Source organism: Vigna angularis, chromosome 7 (genome assembly GCF_016808095.1).
Source record: "Vigna angularis cultivar LongXiaoDou No.4 chromosome 7, ASM1680809v1, whole genome shotgun sequence".
Lineage (NCBI taxonomy): Eukaryota > Viridiplantae > Streptophyta > Magnoliopsida > Fabales > Fabaceae > Vigna > Vigna angularis.
Window position 1 is genome coordinate 23631065 of NC_068976.1, and position 13659 is coordinate 23644723.

The 13659-nt window shown below is 45.9% G+C and overlaps 2 protein-coding genes across 3 annotated transcripts; both read right to left on the minus strand.

The window, feature by feature from the left end:
• Window positions 1–5046: 5046 nt before the first annotated feature.
• On the minus strand, window positions 5047–8340 carry LOC128197865 (uncharacterized). Its single transcript, XM_052880698.1, has one exon. The coding sequence runs from the start codon at window positions 8338–8340 to the stop codon at window positions 5047–5049; it is 3294 nt and encodes a 1097-aa protein (XP_052736658.1).
• A 3885-nt stretch (window positions 8341–12225) lies between these two features.
• LOC108336559 (heavy metal-associated isoprenylated plant protein 47) lies at window positions 12226–13329 on the minus strand. 2 transcript variants are annotated; one of them, XM_052880992.1, is made up of 3 exons: window positions 13051–13329; window positions 12878–12956; window positions 12226–12731 (listed from the first exon to the last, which is right to left on the minus strand). In XM_052880992.1, exons 1-3 carry the CDS (start codon window positions 13054–13056, stop codon window positions 12376–12378), a joined length of 441 nt encoding a protein of 146 aa, XP_052736952.1. In that variant the 5' UTR covers window positions 13057–13329; the 3' UTR covers window positions 12226–12375. The 2 variants fall into 2 exon arrangements, with proteins under 2 accessions (XP_052736952.1, XP_052736951.1); XM_052880991.1 differs by having other exon boundaries at window positions 12878–13329.
• Window positions 13330–13659: the final 330 nt, after the last annotated feature.

Here is a 13659-nt window from a genome sequence, read left to right on the forward strand (position 1 = left end):
GGGTTTTATGGATTATGGGAACGTAAGATGAAATCTTGAACTGAAATAAGAGTTGTTTCGGATGTGTAGGGCTGTGCAGTTCCAAACCTCCACGTCCTCCTGTCAATTTGTCCTGGTAGCTGATCTTCTATGTTGACTCTCCGTTCCTTCTTTCAATCCTGAGGGGCGGAGACCTGCAAAAGATTCTCCGATGCCAAAGTCAGTTTCAGATCCATGGCTTCTCTCAGGGATAGTAATCGATGTGCATTTAATGTAACCTACTTACCACTCACCGTCAACCTGTATTTATAGTTTTCGCTATGGGCTTGGGATTAGTGGAAAGTTAATCACGGCCCAATCAGCCCAATAGCTCCTAATTTCTACTTACCTCTAAACCAGGTCAATTTTACCTGAGCCGCCGTAATTAGTGGTTTTGGTCGGTCAGTGTGGTACGGGCGTCCGCCCAAGTTATACGGGCGTTCGTCTTCCCTATGGACGGCTCAGGCATTACATTGGGCGGACGATCCTCTGCAATGTCGTCCGGTACTTAGTTGGGCGGGAGATCCTCTATGAGGTCGTCCGGCACTTAGTTGGGCGGACGATCCCCTATGTGGTCGTCCGGCACTTCGTTGGGCGGGCGATCCTCTATGCGATCGCCCGGCACTTCGTTGGTTGGGCGATCCTCTATGCGGTCGCCCAGCACTTCCTGATGCTAGACGTCTCTCAGCATTTTCTTGAAGGACAGTTTTTGTGAGCATGGAGAGTGCGGCGCTGTCTCGTGGTGATGGAATTCCTTGTGAGTTCTTCAAAGTTTCTCTTAGAGACAGAGGTTCTACCCAGTTGGTCGGCGTAGGCACCGAGATGGTCGGACGACCTCCTTAGTGGGCGTCCATACGTGTGACGCCGGGCATTCGCTGGTGTAGGAGTTTATACGGGTCTGGGTTCAATCCGTACCTACTTGGGCGGTACAGCATTTGTCTGTGGCGGGCGTGACACGGGCGTCCTTTGGGCGGCGCCCGTCACTTCATGGGCGCCCTTCGTACGGCGCCCGGCTCCCCCTGGTACACAAGCCCCCCAAGTCCTAGTGCACGTAGTGAACGTAGGATTTTGAATACGGCGCGCCTTGGCTCAGGAACCCGCAATTGGGCTTTATCCAGTGGGCTTTTTGAGTTTGAATCTTAGGCGGGAAAACACGTGGCGCGTTCCTATTGATTGAAGGTCTACCGTCGCCAAATCCGGAGCGTTGGTCGTGTTGAATCTGGACGACCAGGATACACCCAACGGTTACTGAATTTTTCCTATAAATAGCGGATTAGAGGATGTCATTTTCACTTATCTTCATTACTCCAGAGCTCAAGATTCTTTTTCCCTCAGGTAATAAATGGCATCTGTGTCCATCGAGTCAGGTTCGGGGTCGTCGGGCGGAGTCCGGGAGGGGTCGGCGCGGGGCGACAGCAGCGATTCTCTCAGCTCAGTTTCTTCTCATTTTTTGGAAGAGGCGATTGGGTCTTCTGGGGCGGACCACGAGTCACCGGTATCGGCGGATGAGCGGATCTTCCACGGCGTACCGTTATTCTTGCTCAAGGGCGGTATTCGTGTAATCGGGTCCCCCTTTGAACCAGAAGGTCAGGGGGTGGTGGCGTGTGACTTGGCTCCCCCTATTCCTAGCCGGTATGCATCCTGCTACGCTTTCCGCAAGGAGTTGGAGTGGCGGATCCGCCATACCCATATCGTCCGGGATGTGGAAGACTCAAAGTTAATTCTTGCCGGGGTGACTTTGTTAAATGAAAGGGTGTTCCACGATGGGCGGTCTAGCCCGTGTGATTTCTTCTTCATGTACGTGACCTTCTTTACCCATCTTTTCATCCGGGTTCCTTTTACTAGATTTCAAATGGCGATTCTTCGGGAGGTCAATGTGGCTCCCACGCAGCTGCATCCTAATTCGTGGGCGGCCGTGCAGGCGTTTCTGGCGATGTGTTTAGCAGTGGGCGTCACTCCCACCATCCCGGTATTCTTTTACTATTTCGAAGTCCGCCCTTCTCGTTCTGGCGGTTGGGTGTCTTTTACCTCGGTGCGGGGCAGGACCCTTTTCCGCCCCTTTTCTGATTCCTTCAAAAATTTTAAACAACATTACTTTAAAATAATCGTTGACAAAGCCGGCGTCCGCGAATTTTCTGATAGTGAAGGGAGGTTGTTGTTTCCATTCTATTGGACAAGAGATCCCCGACATATAAGGGCGACTCCCATAGGAGCCTTGACAGCACCGGACCTAGAAGCTGTGCGCACCATTAACGCCCTCCCCCGCCGGATCTTCGCCCGTCACTTGGTCGAATGCCTTAGTCTTGAGGATTGTGGACCAAAGGCGTTCGGTACGGTCTTGTCATATTGGGTGTGTTTTATTTTTCGCATACTGACGTTAAATTCTGAATTTTCTTGTTTTTTGCAGAACTAATGACGAATCCGGGCCCCCGCAAATCCAACTTTTTCGCCCTAAGGAAGAAGTCCGGGGCAAGCTCGTCGACCGCCCGGCCGACCACTGTTCCGAATGCGCCCCGCCCTCCTCCCTCTGGTGTCCGTCTGACGGCCGCTCGCGCTATTCCTAAGGCAGGAGTCCCCCCCATATTCAAAACCGGGGGTTCCAATGTCGAGGTGCCGCCTCCCAATCCCCCGCCAGAATTGAAGGCCGCCCAAGTGGGCCCGTTGTCTGAGGCAGCCACTATTTCTGCTGATCTGTCGAAGCGCAAGAGAGACGAACCCACTGCTGAAGGGCGTAGAGACAAAGAGGGGTCGTCGTCTCGCTCAGCCTCGAAGAAGGCCCGGAAGGGCAAAGACAAGGAGAAGGATCGGGGGAAAGCCCCGGCCGCTCCTCTTCCTGGCGGCATTTTTAGCCCGGCGTTCAGCATGAGCGACCGGGCCAAATTTCACATGAGCTCCTCCCAACGGGCGCTCATCGAACCTCTTTCCGAGTTGGAGCTTACGAACGCCATGCTGGAGATGTCTACCCGGACATCCGCCTTGGCTTGGTATCTGAGGGAGTTCGCCGACCGCCCCGGAGTGGCAGAGGTCCGGGCCGAGCTTGACAGAGAGAAGAAAAACGCGGCCTCCCTTCAGCTGACTTTGGAGGAGATGGTCCTCAACCAAGACGAATATGATAAGAGGATCGAGCAGCTGGAGGCCGACCTAGAAAAAGCCAAGAGGGAGTCCGCTGAAGGGTTGGCAGCCGCCCGGGCCGAGCAGGAGCGCTTGGCGGAAGAAAGCCGTCAGAAAATTGAGCTGCTGGAGGCGGAGGTAACCCGCACGAAGGAGGCCGAATCATGCCGCGCCAAGGCCAATGAGGAGCTCACTCTTGAGGTGGCCAAGGCCAAGGAGCAGATTGCTGAGTTGGAGTCCACCATCCTGTTTGAACATGAGGAGGGCTTCAACAAAGCCCTTCGTCAAGTGACCCTTCTGGCGGGCATCAAGGATCCCTTTGCTCTTGGCGTGGATATAGAGAAGGACGTCTTCAACGGCGTCCTCGTGGATTTGAATGCCGTCGAAGAGAATGAGCCAACTGTGGAGGCCGCCGGGGGCGGGAAGAGTTAAAATTTTTCTTTAAACTGTTGACCATCCGTCCAACGTCTAGAGTGTTTCAGATGTTGGCCGGGCGATCTTTTTTGTAAATCTCAGCGCCTTTGAGCGCAAATGATTAATACACAGCTATTTCTTTCAATTTTATGTTTGATGAGTTGTGCCTTCATTCTTTGGACGGGGATGTTCTCCTTATTTTAAATTTGGGATCTCATCCATGGTCCGGCTTTCGCTCCCACGGACGGCCACGTTTATTTTGCGAAACGAAGTAATTCTCGGAAGAATATTAAGTTACTTAAACGCTTGAGGACTTTCATTGTTGTTTTTTAGGAGCGGACGGTCCTCAGTAGGGAGTTGTTCCCGAAAGAACACTCTAAGTTATTCCCGGAGGAAAACTTTCGCCTGTTTTGTGGGGCGGACGGTCCCCAATAGAGAGTTGTTCCCGGAAGAACATTCTAAGTTATTCCCGGAGGAAAACTTTCGCCTGTTTTGTGGGGCGGACGGTCCCCAATAGAGAGTTGTTCCCGGAAGAACACTCTAAGTTATTCCCGGAGGAAAACTTTCGCCTGTTTTGTGGGGCGGACGGTCCCCAGTAGAGAGTTGTTCCCGGAAGAACACTCTAAGTTATTCCCGGAGGAAAACTTTCGCCTGTTTTGTGTGGCGGACGGTCCCCAATAGAGAGTTGTTCCTGACTGACTCTTTACCGAATGTAGTTGTTGGTGCGAGAATATCCTGTCATTCATTTATATGGGACAACTGTTCATGTCATTTACATCATACAAATTAGCTAAAATAGAACTTCAAGTGTGTGGCGTTCCAAGTATTAGGAATGGGACGTCCGCCCGTTTGCTCCAGTCTGTACGCCCCATTTCCTAGGGTCTCTGATATTCGATAAGGCCCCTCCCACTTAGCAGCAAGTTTTCCATGTGTCGGATTTCGGCGAGCATCCCCTGCTTTTCTCCATACTAGGTCTCCCTCTTGGAAGCTCCTTGGTCGCACTTTGGAGTTATATTTCCTCTCAACCACACGTTTGCATGCTTCGGCTCTTAACGCCGCTCGATCGCGCCGTTCGTCTAAGGAGTCTAATTCAATCCTCAGCTCCCGGTCATTGAGGTGTAAGTCCTCAACTTGTCGCCTCAGGGACGGCTCCCCCAACTCGACCGGCAACATGGCGTCTGTGCCGTAAGTTAGGTTGAAAGGAGTTTCGCCAGTGGTCCCGTGAGGCGTGCATCTATACGCCCAGAGGACTTCGGGTAACTCGTCTACCCAGGCTCCCTTTCTCTCGCCTAAACGACGCTTGAGTTCTGAGACGATGGTCTTGTTCATTGCTTCGGCTTGACCGTTCGTCTGGGGGTGTTCGACCGAGCTGGTGATGCGCTTTATCCCCAGTCCTTTGAAGAATTCGGCGAGTTTCTTGTCAATGAACTGTCGGCCATTATCCGTGATGATGGATCGAGGGAGGCCGAAGCGACATATCAGTTTCCAACAGAACTTCTGGACCTAGGCGGCCGTAATGGTTGCCAAGGGCTCGGCCTCTACCCACTTGGTGAAGTAATCAACTGCCACCAAAAGGAACTTCTTCTGTGCGCGCCCTACAGGGAACGGTCCAACAATATCCATTCCCCATTGGGCGAACGGCCATGGGGAAGATATTGAGTGTAAAGCGTGTGGCGGCAGGTGGGAATTGTTGGAGTGTTCTTGACACCGGATGCACTTTTGGACAAACACTCTGGTGTCTGCCTCCATGGTAGGCCAATAATACCCGGCTCTCAGCAGCCGGGCTTTCAACGTTCTCCAACCCGTATGGAGACCACAAACGCCGTTGTGAAGTTCGTCCATGACATAACGGGCCTCTTCGCTTCCTAAGCACTTGAGGAGGGGGGAGGAGAATCCTCTTCGGTACAAGTCATCCCCTATGACAAGGTAACGGGCGACTTTTTTGGCGTCATGAGGGGTAACCGTCCTTCCTTCGTCTTGGCGGGTCATGATTTCTCTGACTTCCATCCGCCAATCACTCCCTCCACCGGATACAGCCGAACATTCCACCGAGGGCTGGAGTAACACTTGTCTTACAATGGTAGTTAGTTGTCCCTTTTCTTTCCCGGAACTGAGTTTGGACAGTACGTCGGCCCTAGCGTTTTTCAGGCCGAATGGCATCACTTCATAGCAGAAGTTTGCTTTCTCCGTGATGAAGGCCGTCTTTTCAACGTCCGGCCCGTACATGGGTATTTGGTTATACCCGGAATAAGCATCTAAGAAACTTAACACTCGGTGTCCAGAAGCCCCGTCCACCAGGGCATCTATGCTAGGCAAGGGGTGGGAGTCTTTTGGACAAGCCTTGTTTAAGTCCGTGTAATCTGTACACATGCGCCACTTCCCACTTGCTTTTTTCACCATCACTACGTTAGCCAACCACGTAGTATATGTAACTTCTCGGACAAACCCAGCCTCCTTCAGCTTCCTCACCTCCTCCTGCACGGCCTGTCGTTTTTCGTCGCCAATCCTCCGCTTCTTCTGCGCGACCGGGCGGGCATCCCTAAAAAGCGAAAGCTTGTGGGTCATGACGGCAGGATGGATACCCGGCATATCGGCCGCCGTCCACGCGAATAGATCCCTATTGGTCCACAGGAGTGCTCTCAACTCCTTTTCTAGGTCGGGATCCATTTCTTTGGCGATGGCAGTCGTATGGGCGGGGTCCCTTCCTATTAAAACAGGCTGGGTGTCCCCCATTGGTTCCAGCCGGTCCTCAGTGTTCGTCCTGGGGTCAAGATTCGCCATTGCAACCTCCGAACCGATCGCTCTACGTTTTGACTGCCGGGTGTGCAACTTCAAACCCGCTGCGTAACACTCTCGGGCCGTCTTTTGGTCCGCCCGAACAGTACATATAGTCCCTTTTTCGGACGGATACTTCATTGTGAGGTGGGGCGTGGAAACGATTGCTCCAAACGCATTTAAACATGGTCGTCCGAGCAATACATTGTACGAGGTGTTAGCCTCGACTAGCAAGTATCGAATCCTCTTTTCCTCGCTATATCGGCCGGTTCCCAGCCTTGTCCTCAATTCCACATACCCCCTAGTATCGACCCTTTCTCCTGCAAATCCCACGATCTGGCCATCGTAGGGGACGACAAGGTCCTCTGAGATGTCCATTTGCTGAAAAGTTTTCCAATACAAGATGTTGACCGAGCTCCCCTGGTCGACCAGAACTTTGCTGACTCCGTACCTGGCTATCTCGGCCGTTACGACCATCGGATCATCCTGGTCAGGATCTGGGGCATGAAAATCTTCATCCGAGAATGTGATAGGCGGCATGGTCCGCCGCGGTTTGTCCACCGAATTCACCGATTGGAGGGCTCGTATGTGGCGCTTCCGAGCAGAGGAGGATGACCCTCCCCCTGCGAACCCTCCTGAGATCGTGTTGATGTGCCCCCGTAGAAGGCGTTCTCGACTTCGGCTTCGGCTTCGGCTTTGGCTTCGTCTCCTCTCTGATCGAGGTCGCTCGGTCCTTGTCGGTCTCGGCCTGTCCGAACGATATGCCGGTCGCTGAGTAGACCGGGTGGCCGTATGCGGAGGTCGCTCCTCGCGGACGTATTGCTTGAGCTTTCCCGCCTGGATAAGCTCCTCTATTTTATCCTTAAGGGCCGTGCATTCCTCCGTGGTGTGGCCCATGTTTCTGTGATAAGCGCAGTGCTTACTTCCATCCGCTCCCTTCGGAGTCTGGCATCCTTCCGGTTGGCGGATTAGGTCCGCGCTAAGCGCTTCCCTTAGAATCTTCTCCCTGGGTGCGTTCAAGGGAGTGTATTGCTGGAAACGAGGTCCTCTCTTTTGCTCTTTGTGTCTAAGGCCAGTCGGTCTTCCTGCCGAGGCACCATTCTTCCCTCCGTCTGCTCTATCGACCTTGGCCTCTTGGCTCTCCCTCCTATATGAGAGTTTCATCTCCTCCACCCTTATTTCGTCGGCTGCTCTTTCCCTTAATTCCTCCATCGTCTTGGGTGCTCGCCTGCAGACGCTATCCTTGAATGGTCCTGGCTTAAGAGCCGGCAGGACGTAGTGCAGGGCGAGCTCAGGTGTCAGGCTTTTTACACGCCGGACGGTCTTCTGGTACCTGTCCATGAATGTCCGCAGTGTCTCCTCTTTCCCCTGCTTGAGGGTCATTAACTCGAACACAGTCAGGTCTTGGGCGCTACTGGCCGCGAACTGTTTAATGAACAGCTGTTTTAAACCAGCGAAGTTCTCAATGGAGTTAGGAGGGAGGGTGTTGAACCATTCCAGCGCTTCATCCTCTAATGATAATGAGAATGCTCGGCACCAAATGGCGTCATTGCCCGTCCGGAACGCCATTGCGTTCGAGAACGTTTGGATGTGGGACGCAGGGTCAGTTGTCCCGTTGTACATTTTAAATTGCGGAGCCACAAATTGCTCCGAGATTTGGACGTTCATTATATTTTGGGTGAACGGCAGTAGCAAGGTGGATGAAGGTTCCGACTTCACTACCATCCGCCCATCCTCGGCGGCGCTCTCTGCATGCACCGATTTGGCCTTACTTTCTTCCGCTTCAGACCCAGTAGGTCTCCAAGTTCTATCGCACTCGGTCTCAGTGGGCGGGTGGTCCCCCGCTATCGCCTTCCCTTTGTCCTTCATTTGCTCACCTTCAGCTATCCGCCCGACCTCTCGGGCTATTCGGGCTTCACAGTCGGCCTTCACGGCGGCTAGTTCGTCCTCATGCCGCTGCTGCATCTCATCCATCTTTTGCTGCAATACGCGAATCATTTCAACTGGATCGTCCATGCCCATGTTTCTTGTGGTCACCATTGAGTTTTTGAAATCACACGGCCCCACGGTGGGCGCCAAATGTTTCGGATGTGTAGGGCTGTGCAGTTCCAAACCTCCACGTCCTCCTGTCAATTTGTCCTGGTAGCTGATCTTCTATGTTGACTCTCCGTTCCTTCTTTCAATCCTGAGGGGCGGAGACCTGCAAAAGATTCTCCGATGCCAAAGTCAGTTTCAGATCCATGGCTTCTCTCAGGGATAGTAATCGATGTGCATTTAATGTAACCTACTTACCACTCACCGTCAACCTGTATTTATAGTTTTCGCTATGGGCTTGGGATTAGTGGAAAGTTAATCACGGCCCAATCAGCCCAATAGCTCCTAATTTCTACTTACCTCTAAACCAGGTCAATTTTACCTGAGCCGCCGTAATTAGTGGTTTTGGTCGGTCAGTGTGGTACGGGCGTCCGCCCAAGTTATACGAGCGTTCGTCTTCCCTATGGACGGCTCAGGCATTACATTGGGCGGACGATCCTCTGCAATGTCGTCCGGTACTTAGTTGGGCGGGAGATCCTCTATGAGGTCGTCCGGCACTTAGTTGGGCGGACGATCCCCTATGTGGTCGTCCGGCACTTCGTTGGGCGGGCGATCCTCTATGCGATCGCCCGGCACTTCGTTGGTTGGGCGATCCTCTATGCGGTCGCCCAGCACTTCCTGATGCTAGACGTCTCTCAGCATTTTCTTGAAGGACAGTTTTTGTGAGCATGGAGAGTGCGGCGCTGTCTCGTGGTGATGGAATTCCTTGTGAGTTCTTCAAAGTTTCTCTTAGAGACAGAGGTTCTACCCAGTTGGTCGGCGTAGGCACCGAGATGGTCGGACGACCTCCTTAGTGGGCGTCCATACGTGTGACGCCGGGCATTCGCTGGTGTAGGAGTTTATACGGGTCTGGGTTCAATCCGTACCTACTTGGGCGGTACAGCATTTGTCTGTGGCGGGCGTGACACGGGCGTCCTTTGGGCGGCGCCCGTCACTTCATGGGCGCCCTTCGTACGGCGCCCGGCTCCCCCTGGTACAAGAGTCCTTGTGGGTCATTGATTCTAGGAATGGAAGATGATTCACATGTTGTCTTAGATCCCAGCTCTTTAATGCGGGTTTTGCTTGTTAGATTGCCAAGGAATTGGGGTTTGATAAGGAAAACCTAGGCTCTTTCACCTAAGGAATTAGGGCTAGAGTGTTTTAGTGGATTGACTTTAGTAAATTGATAGAGAGGAGATAAAATTGGTTATACACAAGAGTGCATTGGTGAAAACCAGCCTTAACAATGTCATTTCATACCATTTCTAGTCTTTTCCATTTCCAAGTGCCTTCAATACCAAAGTCCAACCTTGTAATTATGTATGAATTTATCTTTCTGCACTTGTTCTGTAAATTGATGTTATGTTCTTAAGTCTATGTGAGTGGTTAATCGCACAATTCTCTAGTATTACGAGTCTCTTGGGAAAACGATACCCGGTCTTACCGGTTTATTACTTGAACGATTCGGTGCACTTGCCGAAATCGAGCCCAACAAGTCTTTTTGAGCCATCAAGTTTTTGGCGTCGTTGCCGGGGATTTGGGGGCTGAACCCGAGTCCCAGCAACTGCTTATATATATATATATATATATTATTAAAAGAGCTGCTTGTACATTTATAGCTAGTTAATTAACGTAAACTGTAATACAGTTTATCTATATGTTACCTTAATTACATTATTTGATTATGTTAATATTATAATATATATATATATATATATATATATATATATTGTTATTTTATTTATTTTGTTTATTTTTAATTGTTATTATTTTTGTGGTATGTTAAATGTATTAATATTGGGTTTTGGGGTATTTAATATAATCGACAAATTGCGTTGTTTAGAAGTCCTTACTTGTAGTGTGATGATGCTGTGATTTTTTTATATAAAAAATTATAGTGTGAGTATTAATATTCATTGTTGAATCTCAAATAATTTTGCTGGATAATTTATAAAGACTAATAAATTTTTACTAATTCATGAGTGCGTATATTTTAATTTATAAATTAAAAAGAAATTAGTTTATAAATATTAGCGTTAACTGCCTAAGCTAATTATATATTTTTGAACTCATGTGCATTCTACATAATAATAGCTTATTTTTAAATAAAATTTTATATATTATTAATTTTTAGTATTTATTTCTTTTGAGCACTATTAGATTTAATTTAGATGACAAAATATATATTTGAGGTGCTGATTGGATAATTTTTCATAAAAAAACATAACATAAAAATCTCATATTATTGTCAAATTTATATGTAAAAAGGTTTTCTCTACTATAATATGTATCATTTTATATCTCTTTATTTGTGTCATATATTATTAACCGATGTAGAAAAATAGAAAGTCCTTAATCTTGCCACCTAGAACTTATAATTAGGTGAACTTTTTGAAACACTTATTTATACAACATATTATTTTTTTTTGGCACCATAGATATTAATTCCATTAGTATGTTACTAGTGTAAATAGGTTTTTTATAACTAATGTTTATACATGTTGAAATTTACATTCTTTAATACACCAGGTATAACATAATTAGGTATAAAAGTGAAATTCTTTTATACATACTTTTATACTTGGTTTCAAAATAGAAGGTATAAAAAATCAGACTTTTATACTTATTATAGGGAAAACTAGTGTAAAAGTTAAATTTTTTATGTGTAAATTTTTTATACTTGCTTCTATATCTATTCGAAAATCAATACAAAAAGTTTTTCTTAACGTGTAGAAAAAATATTTTTTATTCACAAATTTTTAAAGTTCTACGGGCTAGTCAACAATGATGGCTAAGTAAAATATTTTTCCCTTTTTTAAATAGAGACGCATTAACCTTAAAACCAATCTACAAAATATTGATTTTCATTTAAAAAAACAATAAAATAAAAGTCCTCTTATAAGTGTGCTTTTTATTTGATAGCTATTTCAATATTTTCATTTGTGTTATAAATATGAAAGAAACATTTTTTCCACCCAATCAGGTGTGTTGATATCGATAAGTTGAAAGAGAAATTTACAGGTTCGAGGCAATTTCTATGAAGCAACTACGAAGAAAGAACCCTAATAGCATGACCAAGGAGAATATTCTACAATAATTAGTAAATGAAACATTCACGAACCGTAGATGAAAAGCAGCAAGTTTTTATCTGCAAAAAGCTTTTAAAAATTTGTTAAAAAAGAAACCTTTAAGTATAATTTAATTTTATATATTAATTTGTATGGTAAGATTTGTGCTTACGATATATTTTAAATTAGTTTAATAATATAGAAATTTTTTTAACACATTTTTCGTCATTTATTTGAAAGTAAATGACGAAACCTTATTAATCTGCAAAAACCAGACAATGAGACACTGAACAGACCATTGAAGTAACAACCTTGTACAAAACCTAATAATCACACAGATGATATACTTCTGACAGATTTCCATCACAACATATTCCAGTATTGAGTGCTGCAGAGACACAGGACTTGATGGCAACTATTGTAGCAACAAAAACAGCTAAACCAGTGGTAGTGTGCGTAGTTTACCCAAATAAGTTCTATATTGCAACATAGATATATACAAGATATATCTAAAACACGAACTCTGTAGAAACAAACAACGTGCCTACAGTTACTGAATTTTCAAGCCGATAAAGAATGTATAGTGAAAAGTAGAAGAAACTTCTGTGGTGAAACCAGAAATCCAAATTTTATCAAAGTCTAACATGTCCCAACATTTGCAGACTAACCTTCAATTCTTTAATGTATTATGGGTTCCTTTTTATGGAAAGTCATCAAAAAAAGTTTTTTCTCCATGGAATGAATTTATCACAAGATGAAACCCCTCAGAGGTATAACTTTCTTAACTTTTTTTAGTAACAATTTTTTTCCATTACATATATTTTTTTAAAAATAAATTCAACCAGACCAATAGAAATAGAATAATAACACATGAAAAACATATCTATATCCAGCCATCTCCTACAGGTAAATTAAGTCAGACGATGGTGCAGCTATTGTGGTCGGAATCATAAACCACGTGACTATGCATGGGAGAAGGTGGAACAAAGCCGGTACATAATGGACAACCTTGAAGATAGGTTGTGCAAATTTGAAAAGGTGGTGGATGAGAGCGTGGTGAATTTTCCTTTGGCGCGGCTTCTTCTTCTTCCTCCTCCTCCTCCTCCTCTTCTTCATCTTCTTCTTCGTCTTCTTCCATATCTTCCACACTTATTAGCGTGGTATAGCGGAATTTCTTTCTGAGCTGATTGGTTAATTGAACAGCATCGACTCCATCTCCGGTAACCACCACTCGGTCTCTGCTTTCGCCTTCTAAGGATAGTGAAAGCACTCCTGCACGATTCACATGGCTATTACAAGCAAACACAATACACATAGAAACAAGCACTAGCTAGTTTTTAATTAATTACACCACTCACCAAGCATGAACTAATAGTTAATTAGCGGAATGAAAAGTGTTTAACCACTTATGAACCTACCTTGAGATTTGGCAGCGACTGTTAGGACTTTGCTTCTGCATTTTTCACTCTCCACTTCCACCTTTATAACTATTCTCTGCTGCAGCATATGGCAGTGTCCGAAGAACACACATATATAAAGTTATTTTCAAATAAATGCTAGCATACAGAGTAATCATTGCAAGTTATCTCACCTTCATATTTTAATTTGATGATATGAAAAAAACTTTAACTTTCTGATGTTGGAGCTAGATATTCGTAGGTGATATTGTTCAAGTTAACTTCTTTGTAATGTGCAGATTATATTATATATACAATAGGTTTAGTGCATGACAGACATTTGGATCCCATCTGCACGCCAGGTAAATGGTTTGATGAACAAATTAAAACTAATTAATCTTAAAATCAACCTTAGTTTGGTAACACGATATCTTGTATAAAACATTAACAAATCTCGTAAGGACTCGGAAAATAATGGACTGTTGAGCCGGTTTCGAAGTAAATACGATATTCTCGTTACCGAGTCTCGTGAAAAAGGGTCCCGCTAACGTAAAAAATAAGTTGAAGCTTTTGTAAGAGCTACTTCAATTTCAAAAGCTTTGATCACATTATTTAGCAAAGCTAGATTAGAGACAATCTTAATAAAGTAACTAATAATCATTTTTACATGTTTGAATGAACTTATTTAAAAAAATTAAAAAAGTAAAGCAAAGAAATTTAAAAACAAAAAACAGAAAAAAATAGATTTTTTTTCATAAAAATATCCTCACAAAAAACTTATAATAACAACTTACTTTTCAATA

What these genes read in the sequence shown, in the direction of transcription:
- LOC108336559 (XM_052880991.1), bottom strand. Translation starts at nt 12,965, where the DNA reads ATGCTGCAGCAGAGAATAGTTATAAAGGTGGAAGTGGAGAGTGAAAAA. An exon ending in AGTCGCTGCCAAATCTCAAG is followed by an intron (nt 12,732 to 12,877) that starts GTAGGTTCATAA and finishes TGAATCGTGCAG; the next exon opens with GAGTGCTTTCACTATCCTTA.
- LOC128197865 (XM_052880698.1), bottom strand. Translation starts at nt 8,340, where the DNA reads ATGGGCATGGACGATCCAGTTGAAATGATTCGCGTATTGCAGCAAAAG.